At 40.7% G+C, this 27,995-nt stretch overlaps 1 protein-coding gene across 2 annotated transcripts in view; it reads right to left on the bottom strand.

Annotated features, from left to right (window-relative positions):
* Positions 1-27,995, bottom strand: part of ST8SIA1 (ST8 alpha-N-acetyl-neuraminide alpha-2,8-sialyltransferase 1) — a 126,586-nt gene that overhangs the window by 59,409 nt on the left and 39,182 nt on the right. Inside the window, exons 3-4 of one of the 2 annotated variants that reach the window (XM_048300122.1) lie at positions 6,296-6,405; positions 2,217-2,309 (exon numbers count right to left, since the gene is read on the bottom strand). In XM_048300122.1, coding sequence (XP_048156079.1) covers positions 2,217-2,309; positions 6,296-6,405 — 203 coding nt within the window. The remainder of the gene's footprint in view (positions 1-2,216; positions 2,310-6,295; positions 6,406-27,995) is intronic. The other variant, XM_048300123.1, reaches the window with a different exon arrangement.

The following is a 27,995-nucleotide window of genomic DNA, read 5'->3' as shown; positions in this document are numbered from 1 at the left end:
CACTAAACCTGCCATAAGACACTTGAGAGATAATTGAGATGCCAAGCCTCATCAATATCAATATACTTCAAGTAAGGACAAGAGGAGAGGAAAAGAATGACAATGAATAATTCCATTATGTGATGCTACATAACTCAAAGCATAGGAACAGATGCATCAGTCACAAATCTGAATGTCTTTGAATTTCATGAAAGTCTGGACGTATAAGCAACCTTAATTCCTTAAAAAGCTTCTTTCCATAGGAGTGGTGATAGAGTTGTAGTCTTTTTTTTCTGTTTTAACTTTCAAGATATAACCTTTTTTCCCCCATGCTAACTTAACATGCAGGAGATAAAATAATGACTTTGGGCAACACACAGGAAACACCAGTCAATTATTTAACAAAATTTTAAAAATTAATACATTTCTTCCTAACCAGGCAGAGGAAGCAAAGCCTTAAAGGAGGCTTCTGCCAATTTTCAGTGCTATGAATTTGTTACATGTCATTCTCAGTTACTGGTTGTGTATCTCCCCCTAATCAATACACATGCACATACGCTCTACAATGCTCTCTCATCCAAGGTCTTGCATCACAGTTACTGTCCACTCCCTTTGAAAACTGACATTAATCACAATACTGTTTTCTTCCTCTCTTTTTTCTTATTTCCCACTGCCCTCCACTCCTCCTTGTGATATCCACCCCTCACAAAGTAGCACCTCCCTCACTCCATCTGCTTCTTCAACCATGTCCTCATTCTATCCTTCCGATCTTGCTCCACAGTCTCTCCAGTGTAGCTCCACAGTCTCCTCGAAGCATCACTAAAACTCCTTTCCTTTTATGTTCAAAAATAGTAACTACAGTCAGCTTTCTACTGCAGGCCTTGATGGAGGGGAGGGTGCAAACCAAATATGCCTGAGTTAAATAATCCTCTGCCTTGAAAACTGTAAAACCCTCTGCAAGCTTTGTGTTTCACACTGCTCCACTTCATTTTCTCCCAAATGCCATGGCCAAACTGATCTTTCCTTGATGGGATGTTCTGGCCATTTCATTGCACTTCATAAATCAATTAGCCATCTACAAACCACAGGATTTTCAGATTCCCTGTCTTCAGGTCCACTGCCCTGCATAACTCCCTGATTTTGCCTGGCACTTGGTGCCATCCCCTGCCAATGGGAGTTTGCTTTGATCTCATCCCACAAGCATTGCTGTGCCTTCTCTTACTCAGGCACTCTCTGCTTGCAATCAGCTCTTGAAGCTCATTATTACTCCATTTCCTTCTTGCTCGCCCTCTCTGTTCTACTCTGTCAAAGACTGTAATCTCTTCCCCACACAAAACTAGAGAACCCTTCAATTCCTGAAAGAGGAAAAATATTACATTTAAATACCCTCAAACATCCATTTCCAAGCCAGTGCCTTTCTTCTTTTTAAAACACCTGGCTTTCTACCATGTATTTAATTTCTCTGCTTTGCTTCCTTTCACAATCCATCACCTCCCAGTACTCACATTATACATTTCTTTATGCCTGATAATTTCCTGCTCATCCCCTTGGTTTATATTTTTTCTCTTGTGTTTTCCAGTGAACATGGCAGGTTACTACCAGACCTTGTTTTGTCTGAGAACAAGCTACTTAATTCCAGATGATAAACAAAGAACATAGCAATTAAAATTCAGGAAGACAAAATCAGAGAGATAGCACTGACATTTTTTTTCCCTACTCCCTCTTCCCCACTCTCATCAGTGACTGACATTTGGAGAATTTCAACCAACTCTAATAAAGAACACAATTTGTCCCAGTTTCCTAAGAAAGTGAAGCTTGTATGATCACACCCTGCCAAGCAGTCCTAACCCCTTTCACACTCTGTAAGTCAGTATCAAACAAATAATGCAAAGACAGTGAGAACCCAGAGGTTATCTCTGCTGAAACAAAGAGAAACCCAATTTAGCATCTTCATTAACTGTGGGATGCAGCAGTCAGCTGGCCTGACCAGCAGAGTAGGATGGGGCACCCATCAGTACATACTTCCCTTACTTTCCCTGCTTATACTGAAAGGATCAGAGGTTTAGTCTTTAATTATTTCACCTAACACCAAACCATTGCCTATTTCACCTTTTCCAGACCCCCTTCCAGGATCAGATTATTAAGAACACAACTCTGATGCACTGATTTTATAACACAGATGAAGCATTTTTCTTTTTGTCTATCCCTAACCAGAAAAGGAAAAATATACTCTCTACCTTTTCTGAATTATACTGGGATTTGCAGTCACCAGTTGGGTTTTGGATCCAACGTCCTTGCTGTATTCAATGGACAGAGGAGGAAGGTTGCACCTGCACACAAAGACAGTCGAGGTTTTAAATGACATTCAGGACTGATAGGCTTCAGAAGATGTAAAAATGCTGTATTACTGGCCCAGGCTACAATTGTTCCCTACTGCACTGCACCTATAAGCATTTTTGTACCAGACTGTGGGGAAATAGAGAAATAAAACCTTTTGCAGAGATGAGATCTGTGTAGCTGCTAAGCAGAAACAAAGGCATATACTTGACATTTCTGACAGGCTGAAAGGCTGTGGAAGAGGCTGTTACTATCTATAGAAAAACTGTCTTTTAAAATTCAAACTCTTTTAAAGTTCTGGTTTTCACTCTGTTTTTTCTTGTTTACCAGTATCAGGCTCCAGATTCATACTACCATTCTGTGGTATTACAAGCATTATAACTGGCATTTTTAATATTACACTGCGGGGTACCATCATCTTGTAGAATTTACCAAGAAAACACAGAGAAAAAACAATTAAGTGGCTTCTTAAATATGCATGTGTCAGTTCTGCTCACAATCTTGTTCTGGTGGGCAGGGGGATAATGGAATAAAGCCAAAGCAATTGAACAAATTTACTTTGGGAAGCAGAGAATCAAGACTCAAAAAAACCAGAGCTAGAGGGAAACATCCACACTGAACAGTCCTAAAAGCTCCCTTGTAAAGACCTAAGAGAAGGAGGAAGGTGCAGGACATAAAGATACATTCAAACCGTATCCAAGCCTATGCACTGCCCCAAAAATTAGTCAGGAGAAATCTACTCAATACATAAAAATTACACTAAAAACTGGTTTCCAAACATTTTTTTTATTTCAGATTTCTCCTTTAAAACAAAGACATGAACAGTATTTGGAATGCTTAAAAGGCACAAATGAAACCGTGATTCTCAGAGACAAGCAGAACTTGGAATTTTTTTCAGAGAAAGGCTTTTTTAGTTGTTTATTTTGTTGGGGTTTGGGGTTTTCTCTCTGCAGTTTTTGTTAACTCAAAAACCCCCAAACAAACAAAACAACAACAAAAAAAACCCCAACCAAAACCACAGCGGTGCTATATCAGCATCTATCTGCATATAAATACCAGCTCTCAAAAGCTTAAATTCTCATAATCAAGAAATGCCAAGGAAAAGGACAGCAATGTCCAACCTACATGGAACATAGATGAATTCAATCACATTCACCAATAAACACAAAATTTCCAGGAACATTTTCTCCTTTTCATGACTATATTTGTTAAGATGTGTACAATGTATTGAGATTTCAGTCAAGAAACAGCTTCTAGTTTGCTCTACCACAATTTAAGAGAAGCTAGAAAATTTCAAAAGAAGACAGAAAAAAATAATCAAAATAAGAGGTTTCAGAAGCTGCAATCATTTAAAAAAAAGAAAAAAGAAAAAAAAAAAAAAGAGTAAGGCTACGAGCATAAGGAAATTTTAATTCTCAGACATAAAAATGATAAAATTTTAATGAGAAAGAGTTTCTTAAAATAAAGTAAATAAAATAAAAGTCAAACAAATGTTTGTGAAGAAAGATTCATAGGTGATTTGCCTTAGGGTAGAGAGGTGGCTTAAATACCTCTGGCAGGTCACAATTTAATGCTCTCTGCTTTGAATAAACACAAGTTCATAGGGCAAGCTTTTAAAAAACCATTTTTGGTTGAAGTTTATTTAAAAGCACTCTGAAGGACTAAGATCTCACCCTGGTTTTTTATCATCTCAGCATCTAAATAATGAAAATTCTTTCATAAGCCAGTCACAGATGCATTATTTAAAGACATCTAATTCCTTTCATCAGTAAGTCTGATTCCCACCTTACTGTGCAGGAAACATTAAGAAATAGCCTGAGTATCCAGAGGAAACTGCAGGAAATCAGTTGCTAGACCTTCCCAATTATTTTCTTGGATAGGTCAGCAGAGTGCTGAGTGTTGTGCAGGTGAGGAACACACTGAAGCACAAGACTCATACCAAGAAACTTTATTTTTAAAATTCTCTCACTGTTCTATCTGGTACTGAGAAGTAACTACATGAAAAATAGTTATAAACATGGCTTAGGACTACTACCTAACATTTTTCTCTTAAAATAAGCATTAGCATGTGGGGAGGGGGAAATAATTTTTTTCTTAGAAATAAGAATTACAAACTTGAAAATCAGAAGAAGAGCCCATTATAAACACAATACCTAAAACATACAGACCATGTGCATCTTTCTCATTGCAGATGCAGCTTGCTATGCCTTAGGGGCTGAAAACTGCTGCTCTTTTCATCTCTTTGTTGGAACAACTGTGTTTGTAGAAGATACTCAGCAACCAGATGAGTTTAAACTCATTAAATAACCTGAGCAATTACAACATATGACTGCAGCCATCTTCTCTCATATGACAAAGCTTATGGAAATACACATAAGTGAAATCAAAACTCATGTGAAGGGAACTAAAAAACAAGGGCAAAACCTGGCAGGACATTTCACACTGCAGAAATACTTTGAAGATTTTACACAAATTTCTTTTCCAAAAAAATGAAAAATGTCATGGAAGTCACATTGTGCTCCTTCTCTCTTAGCTCTCAGATTATAGAAATCAGATTTCAAAAAAATCAACTAAATTCTGTTTTTTCACCCACTGTAAAAATATTTTCTCCCAGCAGTGTATTAATTTCTAACCCAAAAGAACTGAAACATTTTCCATAAATATGATTTCATATCACTAATACAACAGAGCCTGCAGACAGTGACTGGGATTTTGCAGGATTCTCCCTATCACTTATTCCTAAATCAAAACAAACTCTGTACATATAATGGTTGCTTTACCCTCCCTACAGAGAGATGGGTTTTTGTGATCAAGCTAAAATAACTGCTGTTTTCTTGTTTTGTTTTTAAACTTGTTGTTTTTGTAACTTTTGCTCCTACAGCATTTCAGTTTCTAGAAAATATAACCATGGCATATACACTGCAGTTTCTTGTATTTAGTCGATGGAACACCTAAGGAGTTATGCAGTAATGGCAATCAGAGTGCTGCCCTCTCCCCCTGTGCTTTACATCTTCTCTTCTGTAAATGCTCCAAGTATATGTTTCCCTTTGCCGTTAATGTGTTCTATTTCTTTGCTTTAGCAGGCATTTAATAATGAAGGCATTTTTGGTCTTTGAGATGCAAACCAGAAATTACAGTCATGGTTTAGAGCAAATTTGTATGGTTTTATAATGAGCCATCAGGATCTAATAAGGAGACTTATAGTGGGTGTTCATTATACATCCCTCTGAAACCCAAAGACGTTCCCATTCTCATCTCTTTTGGAGCATTCCTCCAGTTTCTCCCCCACAATGTCTCTTTTATTCATGTTTATCAGGGAGGTACTAATTTCTCGCTTTCTTCCTTAAGGATCGCAGACCTAGGAAGTGCCAAATTTAATCACGAAAGCAGTAGCTCGTTCGACATCTCTCCTGACAGGTTCTTCTAAATCAAGGAAGGCTGGAGGGAAAGGAAATGTCAAGAATCCCAAAAACCTCACATCAAGGGAAGAGGTTTGGCCTTTCCTCAGACAGTCAACCACAGTTCAGTCTTGAGGGAAGAAAAACACAGGAAGATTTTAGCTTGTACCAACTCAAGCCTTGCCCCATAAATCAGCCCCTACTCATGAGTTCCATGGGTTGCACAGATGGCATTTTGTTTCAGAGGACAGAGCACAGAGCAGGATGAAGCACTCTGGCTATCACTGCATAAATTATGAGAAAAGCAGCTCCTCAGTACCTCCCTGAGACACTGCACAAGTTGTCATAACTTTACTGACCAGCAAATTGTCCCCACACCCCATACCCCTTTGTAGAACCAAGCCAAAACTCCTTTTTTTGCCTCTCCTCACACTTTGACCCAAATTGCTTGTGAAAAGGATCCTGCAAAGGCAGGGCAACAAGGCAAAATATCATTGATTAATCCCAAATGAACAGCTTTGAAAAGTCTGAGGCTTAGCAGCAGGAAGGGGGGACAATGTGTCGTTAGGTTTCTGTCTTACCGCATGACAAAATCTGCTTGATCTATTTGTTTGCCGCAGCCACTCTTTTTCAGGATCCCACCGTTTCCCACCACGGAGCATTTCTTCAGTGGCAGCTGGAAGGGAGTAGCCTAGCAACACAAAACAAGGACCAGTTTTACAGAGCAGAACACAAACATCTTTGTAGCAGCCACTCCTGGAGAACCCAGGGAGCTGTTAGGGCTCAATGACAAAAAGAAAAAGGAGAATTAGGAGTGAAGAAAAAAAAAAGGTACAGAAATTAGCTGGTAAGAGCATGTAGAACAGGTCTGATCCCCACTCCCAAAACCAGGACACAATAAATGTGATACAGAAGATGGTTTTCTGCAAAACCAAAACTGCCTGAAGTCCTGATGCAGACACTGACCAAAGTCGGGCAGTTCGCAAGCCTTCCAGGCAAGCTGCAAGACGGGGGAAACAAGACAACCAGGAAAACAGGAAAAAAATAATCCATGAAAGGGAACTTCCTGAGCTGATATACAAAAGACACCTCTGGGGAAGAAAGGAAGGGAGGAACAGGGAATGCTGTGATGACAGAAGTGCACTGGGAATCTGGAGTCACCCTGGCTCTCTGGATGGTTGTGTTGCTGGGACAGGTCAATCCAAAGCCTTAGGCAAAGACATTTGGAGCTTGACAGCAGCTCCTTAAACAGCCAGTTGCTGAGACACATAACAAATTCGTATTAGTATAAATTAAAATTAAAAAGGGAGCATTTTTAGCTGAGGAGCTCTTGTAGCTGCTTAACCGGGCATGAAAGTGCAAGGTCAAATGGTCACGGGATCCTGTGCACCAAACACAGTAAAATATTAGATCTGTACAGTCCTCATTCCAGAGGATCTCAAAACTGTGGATGGGACATGTTCCTGTCAGCCTCAAGCCTTTTGTGAGCTTGGGGCAGTCATTAAAGCAGCACACAGCACTTCAGAGCAGAGCAGCATATGAAAAAAAAGGTGGTGAAGAGACGTGAATTTAAAGCAGTGTGATTTAGTTACAGAATGTGATTTGTCTACAATGCAGGAGTTAAAACTCTCCTCAAGCAAAAAAACTGCGCAGGGAATTTTATTTATCAAACTTGTCAAAGCCTGACTTTGCAACAGAGACAGGAGTTACTGCACAGGCCTCGGAGAATAAAGAAGCCACGGAGAGAGAATGCAGCATCACAGAACAATTCGCTCTGGGTGGCCTCACTTGCATGTACAGAGCAACATCTGACATTGCATCATATATTCACCAGGCACTGCAACACAGGACATGGTCCAGAAAACAGACCCAGTATTACAGCACAGATTCTGCATTTTTAGAACTTATTCCTGCCGTCTTATCTCTCTTCTTAGATTTACTTGCTTTGTCTACTTTTCGCTGCAAACTAGACGCTGTTCAGTCACAACCTGCTTTTTAGTGAAAATACTAACTCTGGATTAAAATATGCTTGTGTAGAAAAGTAAATTTTAGTGTCCTGAGACCCAGCCATTGTTAGAAATATACTAATAGCACAGCAGAGCAATACTGAGTATGCAGCTGCATTCTTGTCCTGCGTCTGCCTTCTCAAGAACATTATTTAATTTACAGTTATTGAACCAGGAGCATATCTTGAGATTCAAAGGACATCTCATCTCTGAGGTGACCCTGATCAAATGAGAGCTCACATTCTCTGTAATGGGGTGGGGGTGGGAAGCAGAGGAAATGTAGACTTGGTATGTTCTATAAGTAACAGTACCTTTCTTATTCAAGATACATGAAAGCTCCTTTCATGACAGCTGGTTATACAAGGGCTGTGCCAAACCACAAAGGCAGCAGATATTAACTCTTGCTTTTAAGAGTAGTGGGCACTGTCACATAAATTCTGTGCCTTTAGACCCCCCAAACAGACATTTAGCCAAATAGACATTTAGTAGTTACGAAATGCTTCCAAATTCTGTGAGCTGCAAACAGCCTTTAATATTGCTTGAGATGACTTGCTGTCCCTTAAGGGAAGCTAATTTCCTGTTCTGCTCAGAGATGATAATATCAGTTCTTGTTTGCATACATACTTTGGTTTCCAAAATCTGATGAAGTTTTAAAACTCTTGTCCTTCTGTTATCCCGAACACTGGCTTGCTACCTTGGTGTGTACAGAAAATTCCCACACCAAGGTGAGGTATTTCTATTTTTTATTCTAGTTTGTGCAAAGTAGGGAGCATGGTGGGAACCCATGAATTGTGTAAATATACACAAATTCTACATTTTAACAAACAAAGGCATCAACACACATTGGTTCCAAATTACACTCATTTTTAATTAATCAAACCCTTATTTGCTACTTATATCTCTTGCTTATCATTCTAATTTTTCTTCACCATATTCACTGCTCAGTCCTGTTGACTTCACTCCTGGTGGCTCTTATCCAAAGAGCCTATTCATCTCAAATAGCACTCCCTTTCCCTTAAAACAAAGGATTATCCAAGCCTGTAAATTTCTAAAAGTTTCACAATGCAACTACTTAATCACACCTGCCAAGCTATAGCTACTGATTAACAGCAAAATAATTCCCAAGTTTCATTCACATCTTGGACTACGTATCACTTCAGAGAACCTAAGGAGCAAAACAACAAGATCAGGGCTGATGAGGTGATGTGAAGGAGCCAAAGGAAAGTAGAAAGGGCAGATTATATCATGGTTGTCCCTCTGCCTAATCTGTGAAGATCCACTCACTCTATGGACACAGGAGGAAAACCAGGCTGAACACAGTTCTCTGTGGAAAGCCACCATGCCCACAGACACTTTTGTCTCCCCCAGAAAAGTACTGAAAATTCAGGACATGACACAGACATCAGAGTCTACAGACCACCCTTTAGCTTAAAATGGTCAACGGTCTATTTTCCAGAAGACCAAACTTATAAACTTTCCACAGACATTAAGCAAAAGACATCATTCCAGTGCCATTACCAGCATGCAGGGAGTTGCAAAGTCCAAAGGATTAACTGTCTCTGTTGTTTGGTGGCTTTCAGGTGCTTTGAGCTTAATGAAGAGCAGTTGCTGAAGCCTACATTTGTTAACCTGCACATGACTTCTCTTCAGACGTTCAATCACAAATCTGTGTTATTGCTGTGATTGCAGGGACATTCCAGGAACTCTTTGTCCAAACAAACACAAACTGACCTGTCACACAAAACTTATACAAGTCCTAGACTCAAGTGTTGCCCATAAGCAACTATGAAACATATGGCTCCTTTTTCTCTGTCTACAAAATCATCTAATGCTTTCCGATTTTACCTTCCACATCACAACACTTTGCTAGGCAAATTTTCAGTTCATAGTTGACAGCGTGTAGATGCTCACATTAAAGGGACCCAGCTGTCATTTATGCTAAATGGTCCCAAAAAGCTCAGCTGTTTTTCTCCTTAGAATTCTAAGCTAGCCAAACAAATGCTGGCTTTAGGCAGCATAGTTGTAACAAAAGCATTTCCACTAATATTAGCTTCCTGAAACTCTGTTATTTTCATTTGCAACACATATGTTATTTTCTTCATTCATAAAATTTTTATGAATGGCCAGTGTCTTGTGAGTGGACTGGAAAAAAACAGCCTCAGTTTATTTAGTCTGATAGAGAAAATATACAAAAAAATATCACCAACTTATCTCCATTATTAAGCAATAATTACCATATAATTTACAAATACTTTAAAATAGTAACACCCTTCATATTGGAAATAAGCAGGATGAATTCCCTTTAAACATAAGTCAAGTAATTTAAAAAGAATTGCATAAGGCATTTTTTTAAAAGGCATCTCCCAACAAAACCAAAGACAGGAAGGCCCCATTGTCTCATTTTCCCTTTTGTAAACAATGAACCTCTACTGACAATCAGTGAAGGTGTTCTAGCTCATATTCATGTAAACAAAAGAAGAACCTGCACATCCCCCTGCAAATTCAATGACAAATAAGCACACAGAGCAATAGATTAAAGACTCACAATTGAATACGGGACTAATTTAACAAAGCATCTCTCAAGCAATTCACTGATTAATTTCATCATTCATCTAAGTAGAAATAAATCACTGTCATCCGTTAAAAGAACATTACACAGTACTAACAAAAAATAATTTTAGATAATGCTACTCTAAATCACTTTGATTTCATTGTTAGGTTGTTAATGCACTAATTTTTTGCCCACTCACTGCTGAAGACTTTAATCAGAAACCAAGTTCTTATTGGAAAAACAGGAAAAATTACTGTATTCAGCCTCTGATTTAATGCTGAAGATATAAAAATAATTGAAAACACTGAGAACATTAATTAGAATAATTTCTCTTTTAAATTAACATTTTGAATTTGAAAGAGATGCTGTGGTTTTGCTGTTCCTTTTGAGAAGGTGGCATCCTGAGGAGAAGTGTGGAGTTCTACTGAATTTCCTAAGGAGCCAGCAAAACCCTGAGAGTTCATGGTGGTTTTTCACACTGTCAGACGCTGCAGGGTGGTACAAGCTGCTTCTTCATTGTTTACAAATTATGTTCGGTCTGATGCGTCCATCTATTCTACAGAACTATCAAGACATGACAGCTTAACGACAAAAACCCACCAATGTCAGGGAAGGCATATTCCCGATAGGGGAATGTGTGGGGTGGCTGTGGTTCTTTCCATTTCACTCACTTCTCTCCAGCCAAATTCCAATCATCCCTACCCAGGTGTAGGAGTCCAGAGCAAGGAGTGACTAGTGACAGCAAGGTAACAGACACAGAATCACAGAATGGTTTGGGGTGGGAGGGACCTTAGAGATCATCGTGTTACAACACCTCTGGGCAGGGACACCTTCCACTAGACCAGGTTGTTCAGAGCCCCATCCAAACCTACCTGGCCTTGAACACTTCCAGGGATGGGGCATCCACAACTTCTCTGGGCAACTTGTTCCACTGCCTAACCACCCTCACAGAAATAAATCTCAAATTCCACATATCTACACTAAATCCACTCTCTCTTACTGGAACAGGTGGGGCTCTGATTAAAATGTGATTATTACAAGAAGAAATGGTCACAGTGACTATGAAAGGAGATAAGGAAGAGAGCCTACATTGGACCTCCAGCTACCTTCTTCAGTTTATTTTGTCACTACCAACAAGTACGTGTTGAAACCTGAAGCTCACTGATGGTACAGAAGAAAAGTTGTCCAGGTGGGATTAGCTCCTCTGTAGGTCCACATAACTCAGTCATGACAGTGGTGTCTTTATTCAGCCCTGAAGTAGGATTCAACGTTCAAGCTTATGCAAACTTTGTGCTCTTCACAAACATGTACTTTAGGCAGTGTTGTTTTTCATGAGATTAGAACCTCAGAAACTATTTACACGGGGACAGAGGGCTGCAAAACACCACTTGAAAGACTGAATGCATTGCTGTGCTGCTGCAGGAAAAGCTCTGCTATCCAAAAAGACCCATGAACTGCAGAGCAGCCACACACCAAAGAGAGAACACTTTTGAAGCATTATTCACATAAACCATGGAGTAGCACCAACTAAGCTGGCAGTCACTTTTAGTTCCAGCTGTACTTTAAGTAGGAGCTTCAAAATGGTGTGATCTTTAATAGCTTTCTACCCAGCATGATGTCACTGCAAGGGAGCACTTGCTTGGAATTAAAAGAACATTTCAAATTGCTGATGTGGCATTTAATTCAATAGAGTCAGCTTCCATACAGCCAGGACAGCACAGTGTGGGGATTACAGAAAAAATAATAATAAAAAAAGCACATTTGTAGATTGGAACAGACTGTATATCATAGACAGTATTTTAAACAATGAATGCTCTGGCAATGTCAAGGGAATTCACCTTGACAAGACAAAAAGAATAAATGGGTGAGAAATTCCAAAGATCTGCAAGATTTCTGGATCCAAACTTTATGGCCTGCAATGCATTAAGACTCCAAATTTTGTATTAAAAATTATAAAAAGAAAGTATCATTTGGTGATATTGTGGGGGTGGGGAGGGTGTCTCTTATTCTGGGAGATGTTACAGTTTCCAACATTTCCACAGTTGGGAAGCCTCAAGAAGAACTTACGCTGCCTCCTAAATAACTGCATTTAAATGTTCTGTGGAGTCACCCAGTCCCATGTAAATGGTGGAAAATGGAAAAATAATGTATGAATTCCTTGAGGAACAGGATGACCAGAATCCATAAACAACTGCCTCTGTTGGCTTCCCTCACCACCTTTTCATACTCTTGAGTGACTCCTTTGATTTTTTTCTTTTTAAATTCTATGTGATAAGGCTAAACCTCAAGACATAGGACAAATCACTAAACTCATCCAACATCCACAGGAACACTCAGCAAATCCTTCCTTTTGCCTGATCTCCTGACAACACCAGACGCCATGAGGCTCAGAGGACACCACCATCCTTTGTGTGGGATTGTCAGCCCTGCTCTTCTTTGCCAGCACCTTCAGAGGCAGGTACACAACAGCCTTCCTCTTACATTTCAGCTGATTTAGGTTAAATGCTGGCACGGTCCAGTATTTACACAGCCTCCCAGATCACTGGCACTAGATGGCAGAAAGACACGTAGGAACAGCAGGTATTCCAGCACTTATCTCCCTGTTTCTTAATCTGCTCCAAGTCTGAGCAGAAGAAAAAAGCTGTGTATCAACCTGTAAACACCAAGGTTGCGTTAATAAAATGCTCTAAGCTTAAGCCAAAAAAAGTGCACCAAAACCTCTTCAAGTTTTGACTGTATGTTTCATGGAAACAAGGATGAACACAAGTCATCACTTCTGGGAAGAAAACTACTTTTTTAATGTCATGCAAATGTATTAAACAACATGAGTAGTTATCTTATGATAGTTCAACGAGTTTTTCTGCAGGTCTGAGAAAATGCAGTATAAACTTCAAGGCAGTTAATCTCCTGCCTTGCGGTGCACAGTATCCTGGTCGAGGAAGTTGTTCTCTGTAGGCACACACTAACTCTCATGCACAAAAGCCTTTGTTAAAGTAAATAACTGTTACATTCCAGGTAGAGAAATGAAGACAAAAACAAATAATATAACTGCCAAGTGACAAAGTCCTCCAACTCTGCCTGTACTTTCTCCCTCAGTGATTTCAAGATGCACAGTTTAAGTAGCAAGCAGAAACCAAAAGAGAATAGGGAAAATTGCAGGATATCTGCTTACATATATCTGGTGTAGGAATAAGTAAAGAATGTTGAATTTTTCTCTTGTGGCAGTGTGGGACAACACACAGACAGCAAGGAAGATATCTGGAGATTTTGCAAGACCATTGTTCAGTAAGGCATACTGTTGGAAAAGTTCAAGGACTTCGGCGGGGAGAGAAATTGCAGAACAACCAATATGATTTATAAAAGCAAGCTCCGTTTATTTGCAATCCAGAGGCACTTATATAGTATATCAGCTTGTTAACTCTTTATTGGCTTAAACCTATCAAAGCACATTTCTGCTTCTACATAATTAGACTACATTGGCAAGCTTCTAGTTATGTTATGATTAAATAACTCAGAGTTCACCCTCCCTTCTCCTAGTCAGTACATCTTATCTGCACAGCTGCACCTCTTCAAAACTCCCTTTTTGTTCTCAGGCTAATTCTCACACGGGTGCTTTCTCATGCAGGTAGTTTCTCACACTAGCTTTGGCTTGCAGGCCTTTTGCTTGTACAGTTCCTTTATTGATCCATAATTCTGTCAATGATCTGTAGGTACAAAAATGCTGTTAGTGAGGATCTTCTTGTTATTTTTCTAAGTCCGTGAGAGACTTTTCTCTCTCACAGAAGAGGTAGCAGGGAATGTAAACAACCAAGCCACCTGCAACCTTGGAAAGTCTTGTTTATGGTATAGTAGAAAATATTTTGACAATGGATGTTTTAGGATTTTGGCCAATCACCCCCAAGGGGTGGCTGGTCCTTTGCCCAATTAGACTATGAAGAAAAAAGTCTATAAAAGAGTTTGTAAAATAATTAAATAAATCAATCTTGCTGCACAATTCCTGCCTGCTGGATCTTCTCCTCCTCCTCCTCCCTATGGCTGCGGGACACGGTGATAAACCGTAGGAACCAGGCCTGCGGTAATAATGATCCATGCCCCTGATCCTCTAACCATTCTTCAACGGGGTACTGTTTACTTTTCCCAGTTTTACAAAAGGTTTATCAACAATTTCATGTTCTTCAAAATCTTATTAGCAAGACACAGTATATGCAATAAATAAGGTTAGTTTCAGCTCATAAAAAATAGAAAGGGCTTTCAATCCTACTTGAAGAAAAGGACAATAACACTTACAGAAAGGAATGGATCTCTGAATTCCTGATCCCCCTGATATGAATAAGCAGCTACAACAAAGGTAATTAATCAACTTATATAGGCATCAAAATACAGATTTAGGTATCATCAGAGGTATCAAAGTAGCAACACACCTCCATTTTGACAGTATATTAGACAATGAACCTCAACAAGGAAAAGATCCTCTCATCAACAAGTAATCCTTGCCTTTCCTTTGCCTCTATATAGTTCAGATGAATCACTGACATCTTTTGAGATTCACTAGTTCAAAAGACACCAAAGACAAGTAGCAAGGATTGAGCTGTCCAGGAAATTTGCAATTAGAGTTTAAGCAGAGTTTAAACACTGAGATTGGTTTCTCAGCAGCATGGAAACACTGCTTATGTTTTTTAATACTTGCACATTTCCATTTTTTTCTCCTCTATTAATGAGAAAAATGAAGCCTCTTAAGAAAGTTTCACTTACCTTACAGATAAGGAGGCAAAACATAACTATTTTAAGACAAATTTCAGACTTTGAAAATTCCAAATTTTACAACACATATGGAGATTATTTACCAATGTATCAATCTGCATCTTACAACTTTAGTCTATCCTTCATGCAGAAAACTATATGGCACATGATCTGGCTCATGTAACTAACAAGACATGAAAAGCTGACAAGTAAGACTTGAAAAGCAGGTAACAACACACAAAGAAAACAACACAAAGCATTTCAAAGACTACACATTAAGCAGTGGTACAGGTTTACATTTAGAACACTTTCTTCAGGGCAGTCTTCCTGAAGAGAAGTAGAGCCACAGTTAAAAGCCCTTGCTGGAAAGTCAAAAAGGTCAGCAGCATCAAAGATTTACGTATAATGAGTGACTACCAAAGTGTTTAAAAAGCCATGTTTACCAAATAAGGAAGCAATTAGAGGGAAGTGCAGTGCCATGTAATGTCATGTCTAAAAGTTATGAAAACAGAAGTTTAGAAGGCCAAGGAGGTTGAGAGGAATAACTACTGCAATTACAGAACCAATGAAGTTTCCATTAGCTATTTATTTTTTCTGGTAATGAAAACAAACTTAAAATGTATTTTCACGTAGAGGCATGAGAATAATTCATTAATAACTTGTCAAAACTGATTTGAATAAACAACAGTCACTTCTACATCAATAATAAAACACTTAGCAACATAAGATTAAAATGGGGAAAGTGTCATTTCGTTATATAAGGGTGTAGCTTCCCTAAAAAGTAATCAGAAAGTGTCATTTGTTGCAAGCTTACGTGAAGCCTTGTCCAGAGGAGAACAACAGAATTGGGGAAGGGTCAGGAGCACAAGTCTTGTGAGGAACAGCTGAGGGAGCTGGGGGTGTTTAGCCTGGAGAAAAGGAGGCTCAGGGAAGACCTTATCACTCTCTACAAGTGCCTGAAAAGAGGTTGCAGCCAGGTGGGGGTTGGGCTCTTCTCCCAAGTAATAAGCAACAGGACAAGAGGAAGTGGCCTCAAGCTGTGCCAGGGGAGGTTCAGGTTGGACATCAGGATGAATTTCTTCACTGAAAGGTTTGTCAGGCACTAGAATGGGTTGCCCAGGCAGGTGGTGGAATCACCATCCTGAGAAGTGTTCAAAAAACACGTGGATGTGGCACTCAGTACTCTGGTCTAGATGACAAGGTGGAGATCATTCAAAGACTGGAATCAATGATGCTGGAGGTCTTTTCCAACCTAAATGATTCTGTGATTCTGTGAAAGTCCTTTTGGGGCTCACTCCTCTACTGAGTGTGCAGCCAAACAGGGAGGCCAGGCCTCAGGGACCCAACCCAACCTAAGACCAAGATAGCACAATTACGCATTAGAATCTGGAAACTAATTTCACACCAAGGCCTTTCCTTACTGACTCGGTGCTTCCCTTGCTTTTAGCATCATAGAATTCACATAACCCAGCCCACCTCCTGCTCCAGCCAGGGCCACCTGGTCACTATATGCTGTTTCTTACGTGTAAGGACCCTGGACAGCTCTGGGATCCACTTTGCACCCCTCGGCTTTCCCCGCCATCCTCTGCGAGGTGTACTTACATTCCCTGACGAAAGAGGCTAAAGCAAATGATGTGCCACCCTCTGTTCGAGGTTGCAATTTGGAGAAGACAATGACAAGTTTCAATAAACTGCAATTCTCTTCTGCCACTGAACAAACAACCATGGAAATAAAATTTCAGGAAGAATTGCTCCACGGAAAGGTGGGTTAAGCATTGGAATGGACTGCCCAGGGAGGTGGTGGAGTCATCATCCCTGGAGGTGTTCAAGAAATGACTGGAAGTAGCACTCAGTGCTTTGCTTTAGTTGACAAGGTGGTGATTGGTCAAAGATTGGACTCGATGATCTTGGAAGTCTTTTCCAAACTTAATGATTCTATGGTTCTGTGAAATCACAGTAGCTGCTAGGACATCATATTATTTTGTTATTTTAAGATAACAAAATCAGACCCAGCAAATAGGTTTTGCGCTTCCTATCAAGTAAAACAAATTTTATTTTTCACTTAAAGCAATTCCCAAACCAAATGCAAATCCAGGGCAAACTAATGAACATCCAGAGCAGCAGGAAGCTATTAACAGAATGGTAATGCACTGGATTGAATACTCCCTCAGTAATAAGCACAACATAACAGAAAGCTACTTGAATCTAGAGCCTTTCCCTCCACTTCATTTTTGGGGCCTACTTCAGGCCCAGTTTAAAGGCTAGGCTGAGGAGGGATAGTTTCCTAACAGCAAATATTTGAGCCTTGTGACCTGGAAGAGGATGGGGTAAAAGAGCAAACGACTTGAAGTGTACCAGCAGGGAATATCCAAGTCCCCAGCAGGGATGAGAGGTTGTTAAAAAAGCTATGCTGAATCCACTCCCAGTACTTGCTAACATATAACACTAACATTCAAACATGATGACTGCAGCTTCCATGCAGCATTTCCAAAGACATATCCTTGCCAGACTTGTTTCTCTGGCTGAGAAAATTACTCCATTCTGCCTCTTGTACTCACTCTGCTGCTTTAGTTTTCATCCCTTTACCAAGATATGTCATACAAGAATTGTCATGATCTTTCACCTTTTGAAAACTGAGTTGTCTGATTTTGATATTCCTCAAACTTAAGCTTCCAAATTTTCCTTTAGCTTTCTTTATTCACATGAGGAATCTCATGGAAAAAGACAGCACAGATTGGTTGTTGGCTTTTGATAAGAGATATATAAAATAGAATGGTCTGGGCTGGAAGAGACTTTAAAGGTCATCTTGTTTCAGCATCTTTCACTAGACCATGAGGTTCACTCTGAGGTTGCTCAGAGCCCCATCCAACCTGGCTTTGAACACTTCCAGGGATGAGGCATCCACAGTGTCTCTGGGCAACCTCTGCCAGTGCCTTCCCACCCTCACAGGGAAGAATTTTTTCCTAATATCCAATGTAAACCTACTCTCTGTCAGTTTGAAGCCATTCCCTCCTGCCCTGCCACTACATTTAACTGTGTCCTCTGGTTTCATCTTCCCACAGTATCTCTATTTTTTTTTTTTTTTTTTGAGCTCTCTAAGTCAATTAAAGAGAAATATTCAAGTGTTGTTGCTCTCCACTCATGTCTAAATAGCCTTTAAAGGGCAGACAAAAATGATTGCAAAATGACTTTTTGAATGTTGTACAATATATTCCTTCTCAATTGTGTCCAGCCAAAAAAGTCACACTTAGAGAAAATGCTTTTTCCCATGGCATATAATCTCTTATAATATGACCTGTAATTAGAAAGCCAGATTAGGTTCTTTTCTCTTTTTTGTATCACTAATAAAGAGTCTACACAAGTGAACCACCTAGACCTTCCATTTTTGTATTGCTCCTCTCACAATGCCATTCATGACACCTGGAAACAGTAGATATTAGACCATCCCACTGCTAACAACCAAGTTAGCAACGATATCATGCCCTTTTTTCCCAGTAAATATGATTGTAGCAACTCTAGAATACGCAGAGAACAAGTAGATTAAACAGATTGCTTTTAACAGCATCCCTGTTGTAATCTTACTTACATTTGCATACCCTTCAACATAGCTCTGTTCTCTTTTCACCACAAATAAGTGTGACTCTGTCTTGGACTGCCAGAGCCTATATATTCTCTTCTTTTTCACTCAGCTTCTCCTTTTTGTCAGCAAAGCAATGGCATTTTTGGGTGTTTTATTTCGGAGTTAAATCCCAAAGAGAAACCTTACCAGAACTACTGAGTATCATTGAGCTTTTGTATGAAAGTCTTGGAGGCCTGTGAAGTTTGTAATCTTTCATAAATCAAATCAATATTCAACTGAAAAGTTTATGGATGTTAATAAATTAATGGCCTGCTGTTGCAGCGGGGATTACTGCAACAAGCATATATCAAACCAGGAGTCCCGTGGAAAGGAAGTATATATGGACAGATTCGTGGTAGATGTTTCAGAGATGTTTATTTCTCCAGCCGCATGGCCGGGGCTCTGCCGAGGAACTGTTCCAGTCATGGGACCCGAGGGTCCTTGGCCACACCAGGGAACCCAAACCAACCAATGGGGAATGAAGCTGACCAGGGGCAGGGAAACCCTGTGTCTCCCCCCCAGGGCCCATCTCCCAGGGCTCCATGGCAGGGGAGGAGACCCCAACAGCCTGCATTTTTCATTCATGAAATAGTTTAGTGGAAAAGCTTCCACTTAAACAGTGAGAATTTTCACCAAGGTTTCATTAAGCCTGAAGGGGACACTTGTAGATACAACTGGCAGACTTTACACTACAAATATTCCAGTGAAGAGGAGGCTGTTTTACAACACTCTGCTAAAGATAAATTAGCAATGATTCTACATCAGAATTCAAAGTGGGCAAGACTTTCACAACGAGTTTGGCAAAGTGGTGGGTCACTACACTGTTTTGTTTAAATCACTTCTCCCACTCCTACTTAAAATTCAGACATCCAAATTCACTACATGAGAGAAATGCAAGAACTCCACTGAACTTGCAGTAATTCATATGTAACAGGACTCCACACAGAGCTCCTTCCACTACAGAACAAGCACAAACCCACGTGCTTCAGAGCAGGAGCTCTACTCTGTCAGGTCAGCCAGGGATGGAGATTAAACACTCCCTCAGGCCTCTCAAGCCTCAGGCACTATGAATGCCACTCATCCCAGGGAGTGACCTAGGGAATAGCTCCACACAGTTTGGTATATTGGGTGAGCAAAAGGTGAAAAAATCCCCTTTCCAAGAGGATTGCATAGGAGGATGCAAGATTTCAGGCAGACAGCTCTCAGTACTTGTCCATTTCTCCCCGCTGCCACACACAAGAACATATTCTAAAAGCACACAGGCAGACAGACAAAAAAAAAATGGTTTTAGCTGAGGCCTGGAGAACAGGTTGATATGAAGGATGGACCTCTAAGGCAAAAGCTCACACTGTAGTCAGATAAACCCCGCACTGTAATTCCTAACATGAAGCATGTGTACATATGAAGAAATATCAAGCCCTAACATGGAGAGTTTTCAACAGAGATTTCCTTGGCAGATACAGTATTTTCAGTTACTTTCAAAGTGCTGAATGATGTAATTGTATATTCATATGTATCACACACACATATCTACAAAGACAGATTATAGCAACAAAAATGCAATTATAGACCATAGAGTCTGAGAATAAGCAATAAACAGAGAAAAGTACAAACTCCATAAATGAATGAAAAAAATATTGCCATGATTTTGTAATAAATATATGAGAAGAGTAAGTGCTCAGTGCTGACCCAGCAGATGAGGTAATAGCCTACACAGCTGATTGGACACCCCTGAATTTATTTTCTCTAATCGCTGTTGTAAGTTATATCCATTTTCACAGCCGCAGAGGTGCCTCAAAGAACCTAAAGCACAAGAGTAAAGCTCAGCCACTCAATTAACAGCCCGAGCAGCTGTGGGGATAGAAATTAAAATTATTTTCTCCATAAAAATCTGTAATTTCTACAGTGAATTTTAAATTTGAGATATTCTATGTATGAATTTTAAATTGAGGAAAATTTAGGCTAGCATTTCTCAGCATTCTGATTGCAATCAGGATGTGTGTGTCATGTTTAATTTCTGTTTCGATTGTTCATGGGTTTCCATGATTTGGCTTGGGATCTGATCTCCCAGCAGCCTTTCCATGGCACTTCAAGCACAGAATTCCAAACCCCAGAGAACCTACAGGCTGCAACACAGCCTCTACTGCAGCTGCTTTATTTTCTGTTCCTTCCCTCTCTTTATTTTCTGTTCCCTCCTTCCTTTCTCTCCTCCATCCAAATGAAACTACTGCAAGTCCCAAAAGAGTGGGAAGAATATCAAAGTACAGCATAAATTGCTTTTAACACACCACCAAAGTAAAAAACAATTTTCACTCAGCTCATCATTTTTAAAAGACAGCTTTTTTCTCCCTCGAATAAGTAGCTAGACATACACTGAAGGCAAAACACAAAGACATGACTATCAAAAGACAAATTTTAAAGTAAAACCTGTGTTTTTTAAATTTACTCTTTCTGACAAGAATTTGGAGTGCACTGCCAGTAAGTGGTAGTTAGGCGTATATTAGTGAAAGGAAAAAGACTCTGAAAGCATAATTTCAGAGAAAATACTTTTTGAAAAACCATGTATTCTGGTGGAAAGGCTACTCATCAGAGCCAAATGCATACCTTTCATACTTTTGCAAGTTGTACTGTATTTAGCTTCTCTGAAAGTACAACAGGGTATTAACATATTTGCCAGAACATGGAAGAAATTTCTTACATTTACAGGGAAAATGGCTATGAAGTCACTGACTTGGATTGCTGCCAAATAAGGAATGCTGCACAACTTATTTCTTCTGTATTTACTCAAGTTTTAAAGAGATTTCAAAAATGAACCACACCTGACCCACTAATGAGATATTTAACAAAATCATTTTATATGGTTTCCAAAACCCTGATCTGTAGAGCATTAAAATAACATCAAATTAACTTGAAAATTCCACAGACAAATGTCATCACAACTTGCTAATTCAGAATGGAACCAGGGTATTTTTGTGATCTTAAAAGATCAAAACAGCACACAGAAACAAATAGAGAGAGCAAAAGACAAACATAATCACAGAATCATTTAGGATGGAAAAGACCTCCACGGTCATCAAGTGCAACCTTTGAGCCATCACCACCTTGTCAACTAAACCAGGGCACTGAGAGCCACATTCAGTTGTTTCTTGAACACATCCAGGGGTAGTGACTCCACCACACTCTTTACCATCTGAGGTCCTCTTTCATCACTAAATTTTACTGGATAAAACTAGAAGCAGCTGTGGCTTAGATCAGGCAAATACAGAATGTACCCAAACCTCATACAGGCATTTAAAACCTCAAAGAATTGTGCACTTTTCCTTCAGACATGGCAAACCAAACATAAAATGTGTATCATATAAGTTAATTCCACTGGAGTTCTGCTCTAGGTTACAGATTCACAGCCTGGCTGAAGTAAGAAAGACCCACAGTGGGTCATCTGGTCCCACCTCCCTGCTCAAGCAGGCCCGTGCGAGAGCAGAGCACAGGATTGTGTCCAGATGGTTCTGGGATATCACCGGTGAGGGAGACTCCACACCCTCTCTGGACAATCTTGGTCACTACACAGGGAAGAAGTCCCTCCTTATATTCAGGTAGAACTTCCTGGGAATCAGTTCCTGCCCATTCCTCTTCCCATTGCTGTGCTCCATGGAGCAGAGCCTGGTCCATGCTCTGAGCAGACACTGACAGAATGTCCCCTTTTAGCATCTCTTCTCAAGGATGAACAGCCCCAGTTCCCTCAGCCTTTCTTCATCAGAGAGATGCACCAGTTCTAAATTATATTTGTTGCCCTTCAGGACCTTGTCATAGCTTAGCAAGCATAGTCCCGGAAGGGACGTCCTTCTTAAGGGGTGCTTACAGTTTCCTCTGGGAACTGATAGAACCTATCAGCTGGCCAGTTTGAATATGGACAATTCTCTAAGCCACTTAAAGTTGTGACCACCTCTGTGATCCACATTTAAGAATAGGCAAACTCCCCCTCCAAGCTCTCTCTCGTTTCCAGCGCTGGGACAGGTGGCTGCAGGCCCCGAGTGGGGGCCAGCGGGCCCGGCCAGGCCCTGCTTGGGCCAGGCCGGGCCGGGCCACGGCCGTCCTGAAGCCATGGACCTGTTCCAGCCATGGAACCCCCCCACTGCCTTGCCGTGGGCATCCGGAGCGGCTCGGCTCTCCCCCCTCTCCACTGCGATAAGAAAAATTCAACATTCCAGCTGCAAAGCTGCAAGGCCGAGGTGAGATTAACCCTTTTATTGCTGTGAAGAGCTGAAAACCTGAGGGAAGAGAAACAGGAGATGCTTAAAGCTGAAATTCTGTTGTGAAGCTATGATATATCAGAGTATCCTGTTGTAATTTCATGAAGATATGGGGGGTGGAGTGTTCAGCTCGTGAGCAAAAGCACCTGCGTTGAGATAGGCAGATGCTGACGCAGCTGTAATTTCATGAGAAGTTTGGACAGGGAGAGATGAACCAGATGAGGACTTCTGCTCCAAACGGGAAAGGAGAAAACCTCAGTCCGTAGAGATGAACCAGATGAGGACTTTTGCTCCAAATGGGAAAGGAGAAAACCTCAGTTCCTAGAGATGCTCCCAGAGATAGTCCTAAAGATGAAGATGATGAAGACCCTTTGCTCCCAGGGAAGGAGAAGGGCCTCTGTTTTTGTTTCTGAACGGCTCAACCTTAAAATTGTACCCCAAAAAACTTCAAGAGTGGACCCTCGAAAGCAGTTGCGGGAAAAGCTGCAAGTCGGGGGAAGGGACTCACACGCAGGCAGAGAGACTCCTCTTCCTAAATGGACTGAACAATATTTGGAAGTGGGCGGCTGTCTCGTTGTGATAATGTTTTCATAGCATGAGCAAGAAGAGACTTCTCTTTCTAAATGGACTAAACAAGCTTCTTATGGAAGTGGTAAACAGACTGAACATCTTAAGGGTTGTCTTTGAACATTGTCAGTGGGAGAAGGGAGGAAGGTGGGGGGAGGAGGAGAGTTCTGAAGGTGGTATAATTTTTTTTTCTTCTTTTAGGTCTGTTAATAAACTTCTTTATATTCTTTCAAGTTTGGTGCCTGCTTTGCGTTTCTCCTAATTCTTATCTCACAGCAGATAAACAGTAATGAGTATTTTGGATCAAACCACTACACTAAATTGGTGTTTCCGCCCGGTTACAAACCGAACCCGCGACAACCTCCATGTCTCCCCTGTCCAGAGAAGCCCAGACACAGCACTCCAGGGTGATCCTCACCAGGGCTGAGCAGAGGGGCAGCATCACCTCCCTGACCTGCTGGCATTGCTCTTCCCAATGCACCCCAGGACACCACTGGCTTTCTTGTCCTCCAGGGCACTGCTGGATCATGGATAGCCTGTTGTCCACCAGGTCCTTCTCTGCAGAGCTGCTTTCCAGCTGGTCAGCCCGCAGCCTGTGCTGGTGCTGGGGTTGTTCCTCCCCAAGTGCAGGACCCTGCATGTGCCTTTGTTGAACTTTAGACAGTTGTTCTCTGCCCATCCCTCCAGCCTGTCAAGGTCCTTCTGTAGGGCTCAGGATCAGCCACTCCTCCCAGCTTTCTGTCACCAGTGAACTTGCTAAGTAAGCAAACTCAGATTCTGCTACTCCCTCAGGTAACTGCTTGCTACCCCAACCACAGAAGAGAAGTGAAACCGTCTTGTGGGATCTGCAGAGAAGGAATGCCCTGCAAGAGCCAAGCGTACCTTGCTTTTATAAAAAAATACTACCTTTCCTGACAAGGTTTGTTTTATCTGTGTTTTAAACCTTCAAAGCCACAACAAAGCTATCAGAATAACATGAGAACATTATTACACTGTGGGAGAAAAAAGCCATCTAGACAACAAAAGAATAGGCAGCAGCAAAGCAACTGCAGCTCCTACCTGACACCAGTGATGAGCAAATAACTTTACAGTTGAAAAATTGACCATGAAAATGTGTAATTCTTTTCTAGAACACTTTGAATTTCACTCCAGGTGTGCAGACTACTCTGGTATTGGACTAATGGAGTAGTACTTCCATGGAAGGGGGCTGCCTCATCTTTATGCAGGATTCAAATGCCCACAGCAGGATAAAGCAGAGATGCCAAAAGCGTTAGACTGTGGGAAGCAGGTGAAAAATGGGATTCGTGTTCCTCGCCTGCATCCCTGCAATGACTCTCTGTCTCTGAGGTCTGTGCTAAGCTGCATGGACTCCACACAACATGACAGCAGAAAGCATTAGTGGGAAGTCAATTGATCCCTAGCTGTGATTAAAAGGCCAACTAGAAAAAGATACTAATAAAGATAGAAGAATAGCAGCAGTAGGTAGGGAGGCCTGGGGGCTACCTAGGAGAGAACACAGAGACAAAAATGTGGTGAGAAAAGCAGGATAAAGAACTGAAGCAGCAGACCAGGGAGCTCTCATCATTCTCCATCACAGAAAGGGACACTGATCCAAAGGGATATTGTGGGTAGCAGATGTCTTTGACAAAAGCCAGCACAAAAGTACACTGGAATGAGAGAGTTTTGAAAAAATACTGATTTCCTGTCACCCTCTTACCTGTAACAGGATTAACCACAAATGCACCTTTAGCAGAAAATACTTGCTAGTTCACCTTACTTCTATATTACCAAAATACCTGTTGCTATCAACAAAAGGTATATTTATTGTTGTTTTACAATTGTTCCCACTCTCAGTCAGACACCAGCTCAAAGTTCAGCTCAGGCATGTAAAGATCCTGTCCCAACTGACAGGCCAGAGTTTTGCTCTTACAGATTTAAAGACAAAGTGTCTATTATGAGAACTTCTGAAATCAAGACCTCTGTGAGGTCTCTTGGCAAATCAGGTTTGATTTTGATCTGTCCTGTATATTGTCATCTCCATGGAGAAGGAAGGGTAACAAGAGTCACATAAAACATTTGCCCTGAACAAATGTATGACAAAAACCCAATTAAGCTGGTGACACTATTTAGGTGCAGGGCAACTTACAGCCCAACCAGCTTTTCTGTAGCTGGAGATGCTCTGAAGGAATGAAAATGTAGCTCATCAGTGGGAAGATAAAACTAAGTGGGATGTGAAAGAAGCAGCTCTGCTGAATAAAAAAGGTAGCATTTTTGCAAGCTCACAGTTCTGTAAATATCTGGGTGTTAAATGACTTGACAGAGCTATGCTCACAGACAGCCTGTTACACCAGATCCCCTTCACTGCAGCTCCCCTCAGAACCACCAAACCAGAGTGGGTACCAGCCATCACATAAAGGTCCCTCCCAGGTCAAGTTGGCCTTTCAGGTCACCTTACCCTGGGCAAATATTACCCTCAACTAGAGCTGGGAGAGAGAATCAAGTGCAGTGTTCCATAAAGCAGAGGCCCAGCAGAACTCACAGGAAGGGGAAAGAAAAGAGAAAAGACAGCAGGGGCATAGTTATTAACATGCATTTTACAAACCAAATCAGTGTGAAAATCAAGTTTACATGGTTAGCAAGAGTAATATTGCATGGAGGTAACTGGCATATCAAACTTCGGAGTGCAGGAAAAATGGAAAGAAGGGCCAAAAGCTTGTATTTAAAAGAATAAAACTAGGTATTACATCTTGCATAGCTAATTATTGTGAATGAGGAGTTCCTTGCAGGATCAAAATGCTAATAATGAAGCAAGCAGGAAGGATTTAATTTACATTGGAGTTGAACCACGCTGAACACTTTTTAACTTTGCCTCTACGTTTTTCATCTCTGATGAACAAAGACCCTTTGAAAGCACAAAAAGCAGGTTTCTGGTCTACTTGGAAGTGTTATTTATTTTGTAAGCTTCACATAACAGCAGGTTTCAGAAAAGTACTCAGCCTTACAAGCACTCAGTGGGAGCAGATATCAAACTTTAGAGAGAAACCAACATTGCTAATTATCACTATATAGGTTTTCTCTACAAATTCCTTATCTCTCAGGTCATCTATTCTCAAACAAACAGATATTCAATTTGAAATTCCCAAAACATAGGGACTACTTTGGCACCATGACAACAATTTGGTGTAAATGCATACCTGAACGTGGTACTATCTGATTGTCCCTCAACAAAATGTTGCAGAAAATAACATAGAGTCAGAGAATAGCCTGGGTTGGAAAGGACCTTAAAAATTATCAAGTTCCAACCCCACTGCCATGGGCAGGGACACCGTCCACTAGACCTGGTTGCTCAGAGCCTCATCCTTAAACAGTTACAGGGATGGGATATGCAGAACTACGCTGTTTTAGTACCTTGCCACCCTCATGGTAAAGAATTTCTTCCTAATATCTAATCTAAACCTACTCTCTGTCAGTTTGAAGCCATTCCCTCTTGTCCTGTCACTCTAGGCCCTTGGAGACAGTTTCTCTCCGTCTTTCCTGTAGGTTCCCTTTTGGTACTGGAAGACCACAGTTAGGTCACCCCAAAGCCTTCTGTTCTCCAGGCTGAGCAATCCCAATTCTCCCAGCCTTTCCTCATATCAGAGCTGCTCCATCCTTGTAATTAACTTTGGTGTTTCTCCTCTGGACTCGCTCCAACAGGTCCATGTCCTTGCCATGAAGGAATCCTCCTTCAGTCAGACTAGACAAAGGTAACTCATTCACTACATGAAAACAATGGCTAATAAAGTCTGAGAAACTGGGGAAAAGAAAAAAAAAAGTAATTATTTGTTATCCAACAAGCCACAATAGCAAAATTACGAGTCCTTAGCAGAATTGCACTCAGCAAAAGGGTACTGTTGGCTAAATCCTGGCCATGCTGAAGTCAGCTGGAACACTTCTGTTGACTCGGAAGTAACCAGGCTTCACTTCCCCTATTTTACCACATACTTTGATACTCATTTCGCCACCACAAGTTCTTTCTATATTCATATACAGGCCTGAGTATCACAGGAGTTCTCTAGATCTCTTTTTTTTTTTTTTTTGTGAAGGAAAAGGAATAGTGGTTCAGCATCTCTATCTGTTTACTGTGTGGGGAAAAAGAGATCTTGCAGTATTTCTTCCCCACAAACTCTACCTGAAGAAACCCTCATTTTAATTTTCTCCAGAGATCTCCAAGCATAGATTTAGGTGTGGAGTAACATCATACATTGAATTTAAATGACTATAAAGTGCCTAAGGGAACTGTTATAAAGAGCATCATACTCATCCAAGAATTATTTCTCTTTGGCTTTCTCATTTTGACTGGCATAATACTGGATCGCAGAACAGATCTGTGTAGCCTTTGCATTTATTGTCTTCTTTCACCTAAACTATCTGCTATTGAGCCCAGTCCCAACACTTAAATTTGCAGCATTGCTCCACAGTACCAAGCTACACTGTGCATAGAATAATCAGCAACACTAAATACAAGCTTGTTCAAACAGAAAGGTGACATTAAGCTCTGCTTTGGAG

The sequence above is a fragment of the Corvus hawaiiensis genome, chromosome 4 (assembly GCF_020740725.1).
Source record: "Corvus hawaiiensis isolate bCorHaw1 chromosome 4, bCorHaw1.pri.cur, whole genome shotgun sequence".
NCBI lineage: Eukaryota > Metazoa > Chordata > Aves > Passeriformes > Corvidae > Corvus > Corvus hawaiiensis.
Note: the sequence above shows the minus strand (reverse complement) of the source record. Positions and strands in the feature narration are given on the sequence as shown.